This window comes from Pristiophorus japonicus, chromosome 17 (genome assembly GCF_044704955.1).
Source record: "Pristiophorus japonicus isolate sPriJap1 chromosome 17, sPriJap1.hap1, whole genome shotgun sequence".
Lineage (NCBI taxonomy): Eukaryota > Metazoa > Chordata > Chondrichthyes > Pristiophoridae > Pristiophorus > Pristiophorus japonicus.
In genome coordinates, this window is record NC_091993.1 from 28,293,619 (window position 1) to 28,314,537 (window position 20,919).

The 20,919-nt window shown below is 45.5% G+C and overlaps 3 protein-coding genes across 6 annotated transcripts in view; 1 reads left to right on the forward strand and 2 right to left on the reverse strand.

Annotated features, from left to right (window-relative positions):
- The window catches only part of aagab (alpha and gamma adaptin binding protein), a 41,152-nt gene extending 33,633 nt beyond the window's left edge, over positions 1-7,519 (forward strand). Inside the window, exons 7-10 of one of the 2 annotated variants that reach the window (XM_070858533.1) lie at positions 1,991-2,075; positions 2,163-2,270; positions 4,597-4,646; positions 5,868-7,519. In XM_070858533.1, coding sequence (XP_070714634.1) covers positions 1,991-2,075; positions 2,163-2,270; positions 4,597-4,646; positions 5,868-5,945 — 321 coding nt within the window. In that variant the 3' untranslated portion in view covers positions 5,946-7,519. The remainder of the gene's footprint in view (positions 1-1,990; positions 2,076-2,162; positions 2,271-4,596; positions 4,647-5,867) is intronic. The other variant, XM_070858534.1, reaches the window with a different exon arrangement.
- The window catches only part of c17h15orf61 (chromosome 17 C15orf61 homolog), a 333,965-nt gene that overhangs the window by 230,171 nt on the left and 82,875 nt on the right, over positions 1-20,919 (reverse strand). The gene's annotated exons all lie outside the window — the stretch shown is intronic.
- smad3b (SMAD family member 3b) overlaps positions 15,273-20,919 on the reverse strand; it is a 152,242-nt gene continuing 146,595 nt past the window's right edge. For 2 of the 3 annotated variants that reach the window (XM_070858536.1, XM_070858535.1), the window contains one exon: positions 15,273-19,570. In XM_070858536.1, coding sequence (XP_070714637.1) covers positions 19,447-19,570 — 124 coding nt within the window. In that variant the 3' untranslated portion in view covers positions 15,273-19,446. The remainder of the gene's footprint in view (positions 19,571-20,919) is intronic. The other variant, XR_011587446.1, reaches the window with a different exon arrangement.

Here is a 20,919-nt window from a genome sequence, read left to right on the forward strand (position 1 = left end):
TGGGGCTCCCACTGTACTGGTAAACCATTAAGATCAGAAAATCCCAAGTTTCATTTCCAGTTAATGCCGAGTTAATTAAATGGTTCAAAGACATGGACTATGTACAGCAGGCACCTCAAAACACTGGAGAAGTACCACCAGCACTGCCTCCAAGATCCTGTAAATCCATTGGCAGGATAGGCGCACCAATATTCTCGCTCAGGCCAGCATCGAAGCATTGACCACGCTCGATCAGCTTCATTGGGCGGGCCACATCGTCCACATGCCTGACTCGAGACTCAAAACAAGCTCTCTACTCGGAACTTTGACACTGCAAGCGAGCCCCAGGTGGGCAGAGGAAACGTTTCAAGGATACCCTCAAGGCCTCCTTGGAAAAAAATGTGATCTCCCCACCGACACCTGGGAATCCCTGGCCCAAGACCGCTCAAAGTGGAGGAAAAGCATCTGGGAAAGCGCTGAACACATCGAGTCTCTTCGCCAGGATCGCGCTGAAGCCGTAGACAGCGAAAGGAGCGCGCGGCAACCCAAGCACCCCACTCACCCGTCCCTTCAACCACCATCTCCACCTGTGACAGAGACTGTAGGTTCCGCATTGGACTCTTCAATGTGTAAGCAAGTCATCCTCATCTGAGGGACTGTCTGAGAGAGAATTAACCTCAGTTGGAAAGCAACAAATTGGCCTCCAAAACCCCTGGATTGTGGAAGGGAAGAATCGTCTAGAGTGCCTGCTCCTAAATGAGAATCAGTAACTTGCTGCTGGAAAGTGCTGGTGCGTTGACTTTGTTTGGAATTCTGTGATGAAACTTGCTGTCTAACCTCGCACATGATGAATGACCATGACCACTGAGTTGAGGTAATGAAGGATGTTCACTGTACAGTACCCCAGCAAGAGCAAGTACCATTGGAAAGTAATTTGTAACTAACAATTGGGTCTCCTGTGGTGTTGCTCACAGAAGGTCAGGACAAATCAAAATAGTAATGCTGTAGGTATCGGTATGACGATCTAGTGGTAGCAGTCCAAAACTAGGGGCCATAAATACAAGATAATCACTGATAAATCCAATAAAGAATTTAGGAGAAACTTCTTTACCCAGAGAGTGGTTAGAATGTGGAACTCGCTGCCACTTGGAGTTGTTGAGGTGAATAGCACAGATGCCTTTTAAGGGGAAAAAGACTTGCATTTATATAGCACCTTTCACAACCACCAGATGTCTCCAAGTGCTTTACAGCCAATGAAGTACTTCTGGAGTGTAGTCACTGTTGAAATGTAGCAGCCAATTTGCGCACAGCAAGCTCCTACAAACAGCAATATGAAAATGACCAGATAATCTGTTTGTGTTACATTGATTGAGGGATAAATATTGCCCAGGAAACGGGGAAAACACTCCAGCTCTTCGAAATAGTGCCATGGGATCTCTTACGTTCCCCGGAGAGAGCAGACTTGGTTTAATGTCTCGTCCAAAAGACGGCACCTCCAACAATGCAGCACTCCCTCAGCACTGCTCTGGAGTGTCAGCCTAGATTTTTGTGTTCAAGTTCCTGGCGTGTGACCTTCTGACTCACAGGGAAGAGAGCTACCTACCCCCACTGAGCCACTGCTGACACTAGATAAAATACACAAGGGAGAAAGGAAGAGAATGATATGCTGACCGGGTGAGATGTATTCGAGTGACAGGAGGCTCGTGTGGAGCATAAACACTGACATCGACTGGTTGGGCCGAATGGCCTGTTTCTTTGCTGTAAATTTTGTGTAAGTGTGCGTCTCCAGGTATGGCTGTGTCACAGAATGCTGATGCCCAAATAAGTGTGACACAACATAGCAAACTTAATATTACATAGTATTTACAGCACAGAGGCAGGCCATTCAGCCCAACTGGTCAATGCTGGTGTTTATCCTCCCACCCTACTTCATCTCACCCCATCAACAGATCCTTCGGTAAAAAGGTGTACATTTTAATTAATCAGTCTGCCACAATTCTGTTAAATGCAGTATCACAGCCTTACAGAACCTGATGCTGAAACACTTGCAGAGGACAGCAATATGGTGGCAGCTCTTCAGACTGACAGTGTCATAGGTATGGAAATCCAATTATTATTTTTTCCAGAAGTACTGCTGTTTTTAACCAGTGTTTGGCTGATGTTCTGTGTGTTTGTTTGCCCAGCAGATCCAATGTTGCACTTGGACATCCAAGAACTCGCCACCCTTACCACAGGTGAAGTTGACTGTGAAAACTTTGAGCGTTTGTTTGAGAAGCTGAAGGAAATGAAAGGTGGGTTTTGCATTGGGAATCAGTTTTCACAAAGACGATGGAAATTAATTTTACTGACACATTATCTCAACTCAGCTGCTGTGAGCATTCTGTTTACCTTCTGTGGTAACCAGTGGATGTGGTGTATTTGGATTTCCAGAAGGCGCCACATAAGCGGTTACTGCACAAGATACAAGCATCATCATAGGCAGTTCCTCGGAATCGAGGAAGACTTGCTTCCACTCCCAAAGTGAGTTCTCTGGTGGCTGAACAATCCAATACGAGAGCCACAGACTCTGTCACAGGTGGGACAGACATTCGTCGAGGGAAGGAGTGGGTGGGGCAGGCCTGCGCCTGGCCTCTTCACGCTCTTTGTGTTGAGACTCGAAGAACTCAACGCCCTCCCGGATGCACTTTCTCCACCTCACGGGGTTGGGGGTAATATATTAGTATGGATAGAGGATTGGCTAACTAACAGAAACAGAGAGTCGGGATAAATGGGTCATTTTCCGGTTGGCAATCGGTAACTAGTGGGATGCCGCAGGGATTGGTGCTGGGTCCTCAACTATTTACAATCTATATTAATGACTTGGATGAAGGGACCGAGTGTAATGTAGCCAAGTTTGATGATGATACAAAGATGGGTGGGAAAGCAAATTGTGAGGAGGACACACAAAATCTAAAAAGGGGTATAGACAGGCTAATTGAGTGGGCAACAATTTGGCAGATGGAGTATAATATGGGAAAATGTAAGGTTATCCACTTGGCAGAAATAATAGAAAAGCAAATTATAATTTAAATGGAGAAAAATTGCAAAGGGTTGCAGTACAGAGAGACCGGGGGGGTCCTTGTGCATGAAACACAAAAAGTGAGTATGCAGGTACAGCAAGTAATCAGGAAGGCAAATGGAATGTTGGCCTTTATTGCAAGGGGGATAGAGTATAAAAGCTGAGAAATCCTGCTACAACTGTGCAGGGTATGTGTGAGGCCACACCTGGAAAACTGCGTACAGTTTTGGTCTCTGTATTTAAGGAAGGATATACTTGCATTGGATGCTGTTCAGAGAAGGTTCACTAGGTTGATTCCGGAGATGAGAGGTTTGACATGAGGGTAGGTTGGGCCGATACACATTGGAATTCAGAAGAATGAGGTGTGATCTTATTGAAACGTATAAGATAATGAGGGGACTCAACAGGGTGGATGCAGAGAGGATATTTCCATTCATAGGGGAAACTAAAACTAGGGGATATAGGGCCCAAGTTTCCACACGATAAAAAACGGGCGCTCCCTCCGAGCTGGGCGCCCATTTTTCGCGCCTAAAACGGCGCCTAAATATAGAGTTAAATGTGTATTACTTGTAGCTAGGTTGAAATTTACAATTTTTATATATCTTTCTGTTCTGGGGACACTGGATTAACCAGTGCCACCCTTTTTGGTCCAATGAAAATATTCCCCCACACTCTGCTCATTTATATTATCTGTGTGTTTGTCATGATTGAGTCACTGAGCACATTTAACGACAATGCAATACTGTTTATGATAGGCTGCTATATCTAAATCAGTTGAAGTCAGAGGGCTGGATTTTAGGCTTTCCAGTTTTTAGGGTGAAAATGGAGGCGGGGTGGGAAAGTTACCGGCCGGGAATAGTTTGCGCTTTAGTAAGGAAGTTTCGGCATCTGGGCCCTGCGTCAGGGGGCGCAGCACGAAGGGAGGCGTTGTACACTTTGAGGCGCAAGGATGGGGAAACTCACGAAATAAAGTGCCGGGCTGCGTGCTCTCCGAGGGAGGCCGGGAGGGGGGCGACCTTTTTTTAAAAAGAACACAAAACATTCCCAAAATATTGGCCAGGCCACCGCAACACATTGCTAAAAACATTAAAAGAACAGACCCTCGCACTTGCTTTCGGAGTACTTTGTGCCGCCGGCTATGCTGGATCGCACTGATTTCCCAGGCGGTCATTGTGGGCGGACGAATCTGGCAAAAGTCCAAAGTACTGCCAGTGTCGCAACCAGGGGCGTTGCACACCCGGCGAGGCTCTTCCCGGCGGTGCAGCTCACCGCTGCCGCAAAACCGGTCCGGAGGATTGCGCCGGGGCGAGGGAGATCTGAACGCCGCTCGGGGGCGAAACCCGAAGGGCAAAGGACTGGAAAATCCAGCTCATAGTTTCCACCTCTCTGGTCGTTAAGATCTAGTGGTGGTTTTCCCATGCCTTTTATGAGGGGGAAGGGTTGGGGAGTGAAAGGAAAGAGTTCTAGCTGAAGTGTGCATTGCTGGCACATGACTAATGGTCTGGGAATCCTTCCAGCTCATTGTGTAACATGAGTAACTCTTTGTTTTAAATTGGCAGACAAAGCAGCAACGTTACCTCATGAGCAAAGAAAACTGCATGCAGAAAAGGTAAGGCGGGCAGACTTTAAGCAAAACAGGTGTTTGTGCATTATAACACAACAGTTGCTCACTGGATAGGCCAAAACGTGTCGCCTAAAGCATTGCGGCTAAAATGCGACACGGTAATTGTGACGTTGCAGGAAATGTGCACTGCACACAAGACTTAATATATTGCAGATATTGTGGGAGGCTGTTGTCAAACTGACCTCTGTGTGCTGCTGTTTTGCAATTTCTTCACGTGAGCCATCGCATCTAATCCCACTCCTGTTCACTCCCCATATCCTTTAATGCTTTTTTTAAGGTAACTAATTCTTTTTTTAAAAATAATTTATTGACTCTGCGTCAACAACGATTTGTGGCAGAGAATTCTAACCACCCTCTTTTTTTTTTTTCCTAAATTTCCCTTGAATTATTCTTGTGATTAATTTTAAATTTGTTCTCTCTCTCGTTACCATCTCTTGGACCAGTGGAAACAGTTTAGCACTAGTTACTTGATCGTGACCTTTTATAATCTTTAAGATCTCTCACCAGGTCACCCCTGAAACTTCTCGACTCGTGAAAAAAGCTTTAACTTCCCAAATCTTTCTTCATAACTTCAACACTGGTAACGCTCTAGTGAATCTTTATCCGTTGCTCTTGTATCTTTTGTTATAATGGAGTCCCTAAAACTGTACACAAGCACTCTTCAATAAACTTTGTGATTTTTACAGTAGTTTTCATTCAGTGAGGAATCACCTTGTAGAGCAACTATTTGGCATTAATGCCAATGGCTTGAATATAAAAGGTTGATGATAAAAGGACCCAAAACTGCCCCAACCGCGTTGAGGGTGATGTCCTCGAGGAGATTACTCGATAAATCATAAAAATTTACAGCACAGAAGGAGGCCATTTTGGCCCATCGTGTCCACACTCGGTTGACCAAGACCAAGAGCGGCATACATCAACACAAGCTGGCAAAATCGATTTTTGCTGAAGCTCAATTGCTGCAGGCCAGATGACCAGTTTGGCTGAACTGGCTGTTGAATTTACTGATTTAGGCTAGCTCAAAAATAGATTTGTTTCAAAATATAATTTGATCTCTTCTTTACTTCAGACTTCTTTCTTTCTCACGCTGCCCCCTTCCTCATAACATTGACTCATGCTCCTCCTGCTTACAGTGAAGATGAGCAACAGATTGCAGTGGGTGTGTGTGTTTTACATTCACACATCTTGCCTTATTTTATTTGACAGGTTGCTAAAGCTTTTTGGATGGCCATTGGTGGAGACAGAGAAGAGATTGAGGAGCCGTCTGATGAAGAGAATGACTAAGGACTTGGTCATTTTGTGGTTTTCCAGATGAAAGGTTTTGTTTTGTTGTGTCAGCCAGTGTTCTGATCGCGTCTCCTTCTAGACGTTTCATTCCCAGGGTCACCGGGTCAAGGTTTTTCATGCAACTGCAGAGCCAACACTGTAGACCAGTCGATGTATTGAATTAACTGAAAGATAAGATATAGATATGGATCTTCATCTGTGTTTGCCCCCATCTCAACCGTACTTATTTATTATAGACTAAACATCTGAGCTAAGTCTGCTGGGAAGAAGCATTGTTTCACCTCCTTCCTATGCTGCACTTCCCTCTAATATCTTGGATATTGGTTACATTAACTGGTACTGGTTTGAGTACCCTTTTGAGTCTTCCCCTTTCTAGTGCAGTCAGTCTTACCCAGAGCTTTTGCTCCATTATTAAGCAGATAGGATTGTGTATAGAGCCGCTGTTTCACTCATGCACTTCATTGCTAAAGTAGCGCACTTAAGATAAATCTACGGTGGAGTAACCAGTACCACACCAATATCAAACACAAAAAATGCAATGCGTCTTAAAAGAAATAGATTCAGCATAAAATGTCTGATTAACTGGTTCATTTGCACAGTACATGATGAACATGGTTAATAACCATGATTTTGGTACAGTTTGAAAATGTACACAATTCAGTGTGCTGAGAAATGTGCGAAGAGAATAGCATTAAAATATACCAATCCCAATAAAATCCAGTAACTTGCATGGAAAAAATAAACTCATAACACTCAAGGAGGGAAGATGTTCTGTTTATATGTTCGAGAGACTGCTCCTAAAAGATTTTTGCTACATATTGGGCACATGTGTGAACTGTGTCCTTATTACCACATGTTTTAGGCAGATCTTTATTGTTAGTGCCTTCCATTGGACAAAGATGGAAGTGCAAGCAGACAGGAAAATTACACTGCTGCAGACCAATACTTCACATATCAATGGAGCAAGAAACACAAGCCTCTTCTCCAGGGAAAACCATCTTTTTTTAAAAACTGTTGGGATCTGTTCCTTTTGCAGTTAACTGATTGGAAATGCCATTCTCGTGGAGTGATGTGGTACACCACAGTGTACCCCTCTCGCCTCTGGAAGCTGCCTTCAAATCCACTGACCTCAAAGGTACTATGTGAAATGAATTTGAGTCAGTTGATCCAGTTCCCAGTGGGCATGAAAGGGCCCCGAACTGGGCGCTATTTTGGAGTCTCACTCAGAAGCAACAGGGCAGTGTAGGAAATGAGAAAATGTTGCCTTGGTACAGCATGAGGTGTCCTTGAAGTTGGTGCTGCATTACATGCTTGGGAGCTTTACTCTGCCTTTAACCTTACTACGCCTGATGTGAGAGTGCTTGATGCTGACGCTGAATGCCCAAAGTGGGGGATTGTTCCATTTCTCAGTGCTAACAACCCTCACCTTTTATGAGCAAAATAGGTTATAAACTAGAATGACAAATTAATATTCTATTATAATTTCTCAAGAATCTGTTTAAATTGTTACCTGATCAAAAACGCTAATCTTTATTGTATGGTGTCGAAATTAAATAAATTTTACCTGTGTATATATCTGCTACTTATTTGAGCTTACTGTCTGAGCATTTTTTTTTACATGTAAGGTTGTACCCTGGATAAGGAAGGAAAATAATCAGCCAGGTTCCTGCTCCAGTTCAGTATTCGGCATCCCTTGCCTGAAAGTGCTCACGTGTGGACATCGAGGACTGGATCGGGCTCCGCTGTGATCCCCTCCAGTCACTTGCTGTTCCCATCGCCCTCGTTGACCTGCATTGGCTCCCAGTTCAATGGCTCACGTTTAAAACTCCCATCAATTTACAAGGATGATACCAGAAATGCAAGGGTATACATATCAGGAAAGGATGACCAGGCTGAGTCTTTCTCTTGAAAGAAGGCTGAGTGACCTAATCGAGGTCATTAAAGTTATGAAAGGTTTTGATGGAGTGGATACAGAATGTTTCCACTTGGGAAGAGCATAACTAGAGGCCATCAATAGAAGACAGTCACCAAGATATCCAGTAGGGAATTCAGAAGAAACTTCTTTACGCAAAGAGCGGCGAGAATGTGAAACTTGCTACCACTGGGAGTGATGAGGCGAATAGTATCGATGCATTTAAGGGGAGGCTAGACAAGCATATGAGGGAGAAGGGAATAGAGGGTTATGCTGATAGATTTAGATGAGGAAAGACTGGAGGAGACTCGAGTGGAGCATAAATGCCGGCATGGACTGGTTGGGTCAAATGTGTCGTATATCGATATAATTGTTCTGCTTAAATCTCTCCAAGGCCTTGCCTCAACCCTCCTCATCTAATCTCGTCCAGCCTTACCAACCCAACTCTCGTTATACCGAGTCCGTCCTGTTGTAGCTAAGCCTTTATCTGCCTTGGCCTTGCACCTCTGGCGTTCCCTTCCTAAATCCTCTGCCTCTCCACCAGCTCTTTTAAGACCTTCCTTAAGACCCACCTATGTTGAGCAAACTTTTGGCCACCCTTCCTAAATGTTCCTTTCCTGTCTTGGTGTCCATTTTTCTTTACATTACCATGATGAGTCTTGGGATGTTTTTCTACATTAAAAGGTACAAATGCAAGTTATTATTTTCATTGTCGTTGTCTAGCTTTACACCCTAGCCACTTGGGTGCAGTCCTGGGAGGTCGTCACACCTGTAGGATTGTACCACAGCATGAGTTGGTACCTTCTTGAGAGGAGGAAATATATATTTTTTAAACCTGCTAATCCAATGTTGTAATATATGGTATTTGGGTAAACTGAGTACCTGGCATTAATGGTGCTTGTAAAACCAGTGACTTCAAGCAAACATTGAAATTTTCAACTTTACAAAGGAAATTGACGGAACTGATCCCGGCAAATGTTTCATTACGACAAGGGGTGGGAGTTCAAATACCAGGGCCCACACGTTACAAACTCTATATTGGTGGCAAGGAGGGAAGTCAGATGGAATGTTTTCATTAGAAACATCAATAGAGTTGTGGAATAAATTACTAGAAAAGATAATTGAGACACAGCCTAATTGTATTCATGAGTGTGGCGGCCTGGCCCAGCAGGCTGAGCGGCCCCCGGCCTGCAAGCACCATCGGAGTACGCTGGGGAGCGGAAGGAGCAGCGTGGCAGCGTACCACTCCAGGGAGCAACATGTGCTGGAGCAGGAGAGCAACGGCAGTGAAAAGGGACGTCGCCAAGATCCAGGTCGGTGATTGGAGCATGGGCAGGTACAGCAGGAGCGGCGAGAGACTGCGGATGTGATCGGGGCCCAGGAGAGGCGTGAGTTCGGGGCCAGCCTACACTGCGATATGTGAGCACTAGGTCCGTGCAGCAGAGCAGGTCTCCAGTCATCTTGGTTAATCCTTGCTACTGGACCAAGACCTAGCTCTGTCAAGCCTGTGTGGTGGCTGGTGTGCAACGGCCACCCGTTAAAAAAATCCACGCACAGGCATCTTCCACCCTTCAAGATTTAGTTCGGGACCTGGAATATTGTTTCCTTCATTGAAACACTTGTGAACTTTTTGACATGGAAGCAAGTCATCCTCAATTTGAGGGACTGCCTATGATGATGATAACTGCAATTTGCATTTAGGGCATTTTTAATTTCCTCTGGTAAACCATTGGTTAGTGTGTTTGTCAGTTTGGTTCAGTTGATAGCATCCTTACCTCTTGAGACAGAATGTTACTGCTCCTTGGTCACACCCTTTCCTCTGAGACAGAAGGTTGTGGGTCAAATCCTCAACCCCAGATTTGAGTGCTGCTTTGTTGGAGATGCCGTCCCTCAGATGAGAAATCAAACCTAGGCTGTTCTGCTGAGTCAGGTGGACATCAAGGATTCCATGGCACTTCTTGAAGAGCGGGGAGTTCTCCTGGTTCTAGCCCGATAGTCCCCCTCTCTCCCACCACCAACAAAAGCTGCTGAAATGGCCACTGATCTCATTGTTGTTTGGGATCTTGCTGTGTGCATTATGGTTGCTGTGTTATCTACATAAGTGACTGCACTTCACAAAGTAATTCATTGGCTGAAGCACCTTGGAATGTTTGACACATGTTTAGGCCCTATGTGAATGCAGATCTTTGTTCATGTAAAATTGCTCTGTGTAATATTTTAAAGCAGTGGTTAACAGTGCAAAAGAATTTTTACAAACCGGTATGCTACCAGAAGATTTAAGTACCTGGATGTGTTTCTAGAGAGAGGTGGGATTAAGGGATACTTTGAGCTGGCAGGTAGGTGAGGAGTTGATCCATCAAAAAGGGACAGACTTATTGGCCGTGTTATTTTTTTTTTAAAGAGAGCATTCTTGTTCATATTACGGCACTGACCAATGAACCCATGATTAATGCTGACAATTTAATACCAGCTTTTGGCAATTTCTGTATAAATGGGCTTTATTTCTTTGTTCACCAAAGGGACTTAGTCACAAACCTGTGGTAGCGTGAAAAAAATGTGTGGTCTACCATTGTGGTGTCCATGCATGTAACTAGGCATGATGTGAGGCTGCAGTTAGCAGCTATCTGAACTTAACACTCAATGCTTTCCTTGTGTGCATTTCTCTTCCCTGAAGTGTGCAGCAAAAAAAAAGAATGGTGTAGAATTTTGATGAGCTCTTCTCATCCAATTTCACTTCTCTATATAAACCTCCTTATGTAACCATTAAGTTTCTGAATTTGATTCTGGTTGGTTATCCGGGCTCCGTGCACTTATTCTCTGTCACTTGGTTACGGTGAGGGGTGAGGAGAAATATAACCACGTTCCCCAGTCTAGCAAGCCCCCACCCTACCCTGGTGTGAGTATTAAATGAAGGACTTGCATTTATATAGCGTCTTTCACAACCACCGGATGTCCCAAGGCACTTTACAGCCAATGAAGTTGTTTTAAAAGTGTAGTCACTGTTGTAATGTAGGAAACGTGGCAGCCAATTTGCACACAGCAAGCTTCCACAAACAGCAATGTGATAATGACCAGATAATCTGTTTTTGTTATGTTGATTGAGGGATAAATATTGGCCAGGACACCAATGATAACTCTCCTGCTCTTTGAAATAAGGCCTGCAATCTTTTTCATCCACCCGAGAGAACAGAACTCGGTTTAACCCCTCTGCCAGTGCAGCCTCCCTTGGTACTGCACTGCGAGTGTCAACCTAGATTTTTGTGAAGACACGGTTGAGCTTTGCTTTGAAGGCAAGCCATTCAATCATTTTGAGTCAGCATTCGCTGCTTAAGCTTGCACTGAAGACTAGTTACTTGCATAAGATATCAAGGGCTGCTGACACCCATGGAATAGCCCACCGAGTCCATGTCTTAAGATGATCTTGGTGTGAGGTTGTTCTCCTCCCCTGGAAAACATTGGTTTTCCTAAATCCTTAAGTAGTTGATCTAACAAAAACATACCCCAATTACTGTTGTAACATGATAAAATGAATTTTAATAACATTGAAACATTTACATAAATGGAAAAGAATTTTTGGCCATTTCAGAACACTTCAAAGTAGAAAAAAAACACTAAAGTACAAGAAAGCACCTTTTTTTTGTAAAATGTGAAAGTTATACAGCATTATCTGCTGGAACTAAATAGCTTAATGCTACTTGGGGAGAGATTCACAAGGTACCTCTACAGAACTTGGTAAAATGCTGATGTAGGTCACAGGATAGTCAATCTAAACTGCATCCATGGCCTAGTAAACAGCAAGCAATAACTGTAGATGTTCAATTGCCTTTAGTTTTACGGGCCAATTTTTTTTTAGCAAAAAGTATATTTGCAGAATCACATTACATTTCATTAAATAGAAAAATACACATAGCCATGGGACAGCTTTATTTTGACTCCATGAGTTATCACTATTCCACTGCTTTAAGCATCACAGATGCTGTTGTGGAGTGTGCTTCATGCCATGATGCACTGCACCACAATGCAGGCTCGGTTCGGGTTGCCACCTTTTTGACAAGTCCAAAAGTAGACCCACTGGAGTTGGTCTCATCTGTTTAAACACCGATACCCATGAGAACCTTGTCCAGACAGTGCTTTAAACCCACCGTGCACAAAATCATTCCCTTTTTTTTTAAAGATTAGAAGCTCCCAAACCAGTAAAACAAATTAAGTATGACACATGTAGTTGGATTTTCTCCATGAACCTGGGGTCAGATTATTATTCTGGCCAACGTTTGAAGAGGAATGCTCTACCCAAGTTCACCTTTTTCTTTGCCCGTTGACTAAGTTGTTTCATCAAGGGTGCCCCCACGCTGAGATGACACTCCTGATGATGTAGGCCTTAATAGCTAATTTAGCAACTGTGAGCCATTTGGGGTGTGCATGGTTGAACAGCTGGACTGGGACTGTATAACCTGCATTTCACATTGGGAAGTTGCCGTTTACAAATGTGCTTGTTGAGTCACTCGCCTCTTGCTAAAGATGTATGGATAGTAGGATTCCAGATACTACACTTTTATAAATGCAGCCTGGTCCACTTCTGTTGGTGGGTTTTAAAAAAAAATCACACTTGATTGGGGGACTGGCACAAAGTAGCTACAATATGATTTCACTACAGATTTTTTTTTTAAAAAGAAAAAGGTACCGTGATTGCCAGAAATCAAAGTATCTAAATCCCCAGACATTTATACTTTCCATCAGGAACACACACTTTGCGTGGTTTCCCAACTCCCTGCCTGCACCTGGAGTGGGGAAGCTGGGATTTCTCTGCTGTGTCCAGCTCAGTTCCTGCACCTTTCACTGTTCCAAACAGAAGCAGATCCTATGAAAGCGCAGGCAAGAGACTGGGGGGGGGGGGGAGGTTTAGTGGACCCTGTTGCCTTATGGACTGACGGTGGGCAAGATTGCCTGTTGGTACTCTTCGAACATCCAGCTCACTGTGACCACTGTCTACCTTGCCAACTCAACAGAACCGTGGCAAAATGAAAAGCTGGAACCAATTCTAAAGCAACGTATCTACGGTGCTCGGTTGGGCAAACCATCTTGGAATTAATACTGCAAAATACCAGGAAAAAAAGTTGTTAATTCTGCGTAAATTGATATCTTTTAGAGGAACTGGACTAATACCTGCCAAGGAAACGGTTGTAGTGACATTTCTAGATCTATATAATGCACATGGGAGTTATGAATTAGAGATCTTGGGTGAATCTATGGTGACTGAGATTCTTCCCCACATGACTCCAGATAATTCTGTACCCCAGTGTAGTAACCGGCAAGATTGTACCTTACTGGACAAGCGAAAGAAAGCTTGGTAGGCTGTCACTTTTTTTAGCTAGTTAAAATCCAGCAATACTCTTGTACATGCTGGGTGTTCCTGAGCCTTACATCTGCCAGCCTGCATCTTTAATTCTCTGGATTGAGATAAGCAGAATGTGCCCCACTCTTTATAGGAACTATACCTGTGTGGATTACCGTAACTGGGCAATCTTCCACAGCTTTGGCCAGAGTAAGGCAGGTGTTTAAAGAGAATTTCCCTCAGCATTGCATGGGTGATGCAGTAGGTATAATGATGGGTGTCTGGAGCTTGTGAAGAAGTTCCATTGGGTGATCGAAGTAACTGCAGGCGTGACAGTCAGAGTGTGTGATTTCCATAGTAAGTTTACTACATCATAGATTTGTTTTGGAACTCGCTGCCTGAAAGGGTGGTAGAGGCAGAAACCCTCACCACATTTAAAAAGTACTTGGATGTGCACTTAAAGTGCTGTAACCTACGGACCAAGAGCTGGAAAGTGGGATTAGGCTGGATAGCTCTTAGTCAGCCAGCACAGACACGATGGGCCGAAATGGCCTCCTTCGGTGCTGTAAATTTCTATGATTCTATAAACAGTGAAGGGACTGAAGTATGACTGAAGGAAAGGCGTGCACTGTGGATGGAAAAGCCTTGATGGGACAAATCGTCCCTTCTCATTGTGTGGTGCTTTCCAGTGGCACTTTCTCAAACACTGCGTTCCTAGCTTGTAGGCAGCAGCTCCGCTGAAATTAATCCTAGGAAATCCTGCGCTGACTGTTTTAACACCTTTCTTGCATGTAATTTTAAAAAAAAATAAAAGAATGAATGCTGTTAAGTGCAGTGAAATTTTTTTTTTCCAAATGTATAAAAGGTCAGTTATTACAATCTTCTGTTTAAACCTCATTTAATCGGGTCTGGAAATATTCCTCCAAAAAAAAACTTAAGTGTTACCAGCTGCTGAAGGAAACCACATGGCAATGTCTGTGACAGGGATAGAGTGAGCTTGTGGGGAGGCGTAGAATTGAGACCAGCTGCTTTTCCCACGCAGAATGCATGAAAAATGACTGGGGGAGCTACCCAAAGGCATCCCCCATGCATCAACTACTGGCTGCTTCCAGCACAGCATAGCTCCCGGCCGTCGCTCAGCCTGCGTGCTAACTATAGTCTCTCTGAAAGGTGCGATTTTTGTCTGTTTAGGAGACAGGACCAGCACCGACACGATGGGCTGAATGGCTGCCTCCTGTGTCGTAAAGTTTCTATGATTTCTCAGTCTAAGAGCATGTTGTTCTCTCCATCCAATGAACTATAAACTGGGGGCACTGGCAAGAGATACCCTAAGATCACAGTGCACCTTCAATGCTTGTTTTACCAGCCCGAGAGTCTGCTATATGGCTGCAGCCTTCCTCAATGGCATCGTTTCTTGAGGTTAGTGTCCCAGTGAAAGAGCTGAATGGTGCATGATGTATTTACACCCCCCACCCACATCTTCCATGTCTCTCAGAAACATGACAATTACGTTGCTGTGTTTGTCTAGTCATTGCACCTCTGTGACATGTTTGCATTTAGCAAGGTCACACAAACAGCCTCAGATTAACATCTCATCCAAAAGAAGGCACCTCCAACCATTTAGCACTTGCCCAGAATAAGTAGATTATGTGATCAAGTTCTGGCATGGGGCTTGAACTTCCAGCTTTGACTACAACTGATATCAGTCAAAGGTTCTCCGAACTGTCAGTAACATGGTGTCCTTGGATAACCTTGTGGCTTGGTAGCATACTGACTTGGAATTAACATACATTGATGTATACCTTATGTTCTTGTGTATAAGACACCTCTCGCTCCCTTACCTTCCTGTCAAAAAAAAATCCATGACTCAAAAATAAGACTCCCTGTATTCAGCACAGTAGACCAAGTAATGTTCCACACACTTCCACCGTGATACAACAGGGAATGACGAACATGAGGAGTAGGAAACTGGCAGCTGGACAGTGGTGGCGCTGCTGAGGTGTCTGGAAAATAGATCCACTTGGGAACACCTCCACCCCCATCCAACACAACTTACAAATATACCCCCCCCCCCCAAAATCCCCAAACATTGAGGTAAATTTATACGCAAATATACACAATAATACTCGCATAAAAACATCTGAGCATTTTACAAAGAGGGGAAGAAGTGAACACCAAGCAGGAGGTGTAGAACATTAGGGGGCTTTGAAAGGAAGGCAGTTGGCAGAGAATTACAAAGGGGGAAATGGCAGTTCAGCTTAAAACAGCAAACTGGTACAGTAATTGCCCTACAGTTCCACTTGCTTCATCCTCACCTCAGATGTAAATAGCTTCTCAGCAGCAGGGTTAGGCCTGAGGGCCAAGTGGGTGAAGGCAGCATGTGGATTTAACCCCCGAAATGTGCTGTCAATTGATCTCAGCTTGGGCAGATAGTTCTGGGGCCCTGTGATTGTCTACAATTGCCTGGGGCTAAAGTGGGGCAAATATCAGTCAACGGTTCTCCTCTGATCCTTATACACACTCATAGTGAGAACACAATAGCACTTGGCTTTGAAGGCAAAATAGTTCCCTCGCGCTTATTATCTCTCACACATGAAGACACACATCATCGCTGGGTCAAAATCTCGGAACTCCCTACCCAACTGTGGGAGCACCTTCACCACATGGATTGCAGCAGTTCAAGGTGGCGGCCCAACACCACCTTCTCAAGGGGCAATTAGGGATGGGCAATAAATGCCAGCTTTGCTCACATCAGAGGAATTATTTTATTTTTTAAGGCGAACAATTGGCACTTGGGTGAGATACTGGAGATCTGTGGAAGAAAACTGGGAGGGAGGGGTCGAATCAACCAACATTGCCTTAATATTTCTACCCCTAGCCACTTTCCACACACGACATTCCCTTGGTGTGCTGTTGTAAAAGTGAAGTTTCTATACTCCACTGCAAGGGGAATGAGGAGTATTGAATGCAACACAATTTCTAATCGGTATCTGTAGCAGTCAGGCACAAGTTCAGTTATGGGCCAAAGCAATTCTTTGCACACCCGCTGTACTGAAATTAAGACTCGACTCACCATCTACTGCAACTCATTCTTTCCCAAGATCTCCAAACTGTGGATGTCCTTGCTTCCCTTATCCCTCCCTTCCTCCAGCCATCAGCAGGCTTCCAAGACCCACGCTTGTTGTCACTCAATATTGCTCCTCGATTCACCACGCTTCTACTTTTATCAACCTTGCTGGCCTACTCCTCTGTGGGTCTCGTCCATTCTTCTGGGGGTTCTCAATAATTTAATTCGACCATTATTGGAATCAACTGGTGTACAAATGAATCACGTCTCCCTAACGACGTTTTTCCAGTTAGGTGAAAATAAAAATAAGATCGGAACAATTGGGAGGTATAAATGGCCACGGATTGAAATCCGTTGTACAAAGAGCAAATGCTGCAAAAATGCACAGCGGGTCAGTCGGTACAATCCCCACCACTCTCACTGTGCTTCTTTGGCACGGGCGGCTGCCCACAATCGTACAAAATGATGCGCACCATTTGCCATTACCATCGGAGTCACTTACAAAGGTGTCGCTGATAAACGTGCCGATTATTTCCAGCGTTCAGTGAGTGTTTACCTTGTACTCTGCCGTTTAAAAGGCTCTGCTGATTTCTGGCAAAGTCGGGGCTTCGAGCAGTTTTAATCAGCTGTTCGCACCTCGTTAAAGCGCGATTACCTTGGTGCTGAAATTCTGCTAACAATTAGGAGAGGCGGTTGCTAAATCGCGATTGCCTATTCTATTTTTTTTAAAGCTATGTTGGTCACAAATCGCATTGCTGCCAACGCGCCCCTTGTTAACAGTGGGGACTGTGTCTGTGAAAGGGAAAAGACAGCTCAACATTTCTGATGGGGAATCTTTGCCAAATCTAGCACGGACGTAGGCTATCCACCCTAAATGTTAATGTCTTTTCTGTTTCAGATGTTGACTGACATGTGCATTTGCAGCATTTTCCATTTAATTTACGATTAGAACCAAGTTTGTCCGTTTGTTACTCCAGCACTGCCCTGGGAGCATAAAAGGTACAGTATGGATGATCCTTATTTAGAAGAGATTTTTAGTGTCATACGGTGGAGGGGGTGGGGACTATGGGGCTAAAAACTCTGATGTACTCGCTCCTGACATACACCGAGAGCGTGCGATGTAGAAGTAGGCATTCCCAACACCTGATTTGCTGTCCAAGAACAGCGATTTTTACCTCCACGAGACTCTGGTCGTGTTCCATGTTGCCTCTAAAATTTGTGTGTGTGCCTGTACCTTTAAATTTGCTGCGCGTCTGCACACGCGGTATTTTAGAGGGAGCGGCCTGGGCGGTGCCTACCCGAATGCGGCGCTTGCGCGCAGCCGAGGGGAAACACTGGTCGCGCCGTTGACCAAAACGCCGGAATGGGGCTAGCGACGCCTGTGTACTCCTGCTAAACCCAAAGCACAGCCCTGCCGTTTTAAATAAGTACTTCATTATATAACGCCAGTTGTTTCATCTCAGTCAAAGTCTCAATCTGCCCAGCGAGAGAAACGCACGCTTGTGTTGCAAGTTTGAATTGAACCCCTTTGCAAAAAAAGAACAAAGTTTAAAATAAAAACAATATTGATTACTGCAAAGGCAGCAAGTGAGGAAATCGGAGTAATATCCGTCTAATATCTTTGCCCCCTCTCCAGTACGTTGACCATTGCTGGGATACAGTTCCACAGATACCAGCTGCTTTCCAAAACCTTGCTCAAGTTGTGGGAGCCTCGAGAGAGTGAGTGTTGCGAGGGCATCACGGCAGAGCCGCGCCATTGGAGCCCCTCCCCGCCCTCCCACTCACCGAAAATCGATCAGCAGCAGGAACCCTGGCTGAATTCCCCCCAACTTCCCAAGGATGTGGAAGTCAACTGTTGTGCCCCAACCACCACCCAGTCTGAGATCAGTCAACACTGCACTAACCTGCCATTGAAGCTGTGGCCTTTCTGATCTGTACGAGCTTGCTGAGCTGAGCTACGAGAGAGGCCATCAAGTGCCACATTTATACCGGATTAAACATAACGCAAGTGCTACAGTCAGGACTGAAGCTGGTTCCAAGATTGGGGGGTGGGTACATTTAGAGTCGGGCTTAACCACTAAATATTGGCCGCTCTGCACACCTCCACAACTTGCATTTATATAGTGCCTTTAACTCGATAAAACGTCCCAAGGCACTTCACAGAGGCCTACGGAAAAAATGTTCAATGTAGATTGGATTGCTCAAAAGTAACAACTCCCAGCTACCATAACCAAGTGCTCGAAATCTGCCTCAACTCGGTCTAGAAAAGAAAGTTTTAAAAGCGGGTGGTTAGTGTGCAAGAGGCCTTCGTAATGCAAATAGAAACACTGAATAGGAAAAAAACAAAGGTTACTGGCAAAAGAAAATCACAAGTTTCCAGTACATTGATGATGAGAATACACCCCGGGGAAGGGTAGCTCCAGTCCCCCCATTCCCAGCGGCTGGTGGTGTTACACAGGGGTCGGGGGGCCCTGCAGAACCATCGCGGCTTCCAAAAAAATAACCACCCGAGCACGGATAGAACGGGCTGGCTCTGAACAGGAGAACGGTCGTGCCAGTTTCTCGCTTCCGCGTCTTAACAAATGGCCCGAGCTGCCATGGCGACCATGGGCGGGAAACGTCCTTCTTCGCAGGCACTGACCACCCAAAGTTCCAGGAGGACGCTGAAAGAATTTAAAAACGAGAGAGAGCGAGATCAATTTGCCCCTAGGCAACCGTACTATTCATTTTGGTTGTAGAGACAGGACACGAAGAATCGAACAATACAAAACGGCCAGGGCCCACAAGCTGGGATAAAACCGCCGACAAATTTGCCATCCGGTAGCGGGTGGAGCAGGGGGAGAAGAAAGAGTTTCTTTCCCCTCCAGTTCCAGTAGAAAAAAAACAGAATTGAAAATGTTTTGTGTTGTTGTTTTGCTTGTTGTCATTTTGCCCGTGTAAATATTCCCCGACAGCATTGCCACCGAAAGTGCTTACAGTTATGGTGGGGGGGGAAAGTGGCAGAGATGGTACCTGGTATCGCTGCAGAAGATACCACCAGCGGTAGGGCGCCACGAGTGGCAATATTTCTTTTTTTCTTTCTCCCCTCTCGTGTTGTTGACGATTTATCTTTCTATAAATTAACTGCTACAGCTAGGTCAGTAAAACGATGCAGGTGTCTGTCTTCCCTGAGATGAAAGCCAATCTTTTACGACATGCTCGAACAGCGAATGGCCGGCGATCCCATTTGGGTGAGGACTTTGTCCAGCCACTGCAGAGGTCCATTCAGGTGGAGCTCGATCCAGCAGGGAGTGCTGGTCACGGTCTGGCGTCTACGGAGATAAAAGGCAGGGCGTGAAAATCTACACATGCGGAGCACCCTCTCTTCCACTCCCCGCCCCCACCTCCAAAAACAATACATTCTATCCCCAGCAATAATTACATTTTATATTTTTTAGACACAAAAAACATCAAGGGGTATGGGGAAAAAGCGGGAATATGGTGTTGAGAGAGGATCGGCCATGATCATATTGAATGGCGGTACAGACTCGAAGGGCTCAGGAATTGCTCCTCGTAAGAAAGTCTCGCATTTACAGAGCGCCCAATCACATCTCTCAAACATTCAGTGTGCAGTCACTTTCGTTAAATGCACACCGAGAGGGAAAATCTGTTTTAAATATCCCGCACAACACGAAGAACTTTAATGATGGCTAAACCACATGAACTGCAAACTGAGAAACAGGGATATAAAGGGACATTGGGAGGCGAAATTCGGTACCGCCCCGGTTGGGGGTGGAAACAGAGGGCGAGGCCAGGTGCGGCGCAGAAGTCCCGCACCCGAGATACAGTGGAGTGCAATGTCGCGTGCTCCAGTTCCTCTCCGGGGCGGGGCACTAACCGCGGGAGCGAGGTGCCATGGCTGCAGCCCGTCACACACGCGGAGTACCGGGGCTGCTACACCGCGCCACGGACCCCACCATTTTAGGAGGGGCAAGGCCGCGACCGGTGAGTCGGCCATTTTTCAAAATGTCGACGCTGCTCCTCCCCCGTTAACTTTCACCCCGCGAGCGGACTGAAGCCCGGTTCGCGACCTGCCCGTGGGGCTTTACCGAATTTTCGCTCCGGCACGAAAACGGGTTGCTGCGCCCGGTGATGATGTCATCATCGCCGGCATAGCAGCCCGGCGCGATGGTTAGCGCCGCTCCTAAACTCCCACGGAATTTCTCGGCAGTCCAGACCCCTCACGAGGTCCTCAGACTGGCATCTGATCCCGCAGGTTAAAAAAAACCCAAATGTGTCCACCTTTCAGTTGCACTGATACTTGTTATATAGCCTTAATACAGCCTGGGCTAAAAGTGCTGTGGAACCCGATTGCCCCCTTTACACTGCACAGTGACAAGTAACCGTGCGTGTATGCTTACTACCGGGTTGGGTCACTCCCCCAAGCCAGCTTCCTTGATCGTGTGACCGCCCCTGTTGTTTTTTTTTGGCCAAGTCTCTGCCCAAGTGGTCCGACTGTTGCTGTGGTGCAGTTCCACAGGTGCCATGGAGCCACTGTCGCTTCAACAGACAGCCAGGCCCCTCGCTGTGAGCCGAGACAATGTGTGTCAGCTGGCCACTTGACGGTGGGCTGACTTCGCCTGATGTTCCAGCCAGGATCAGAAGCCAGAGCAGCAAATGC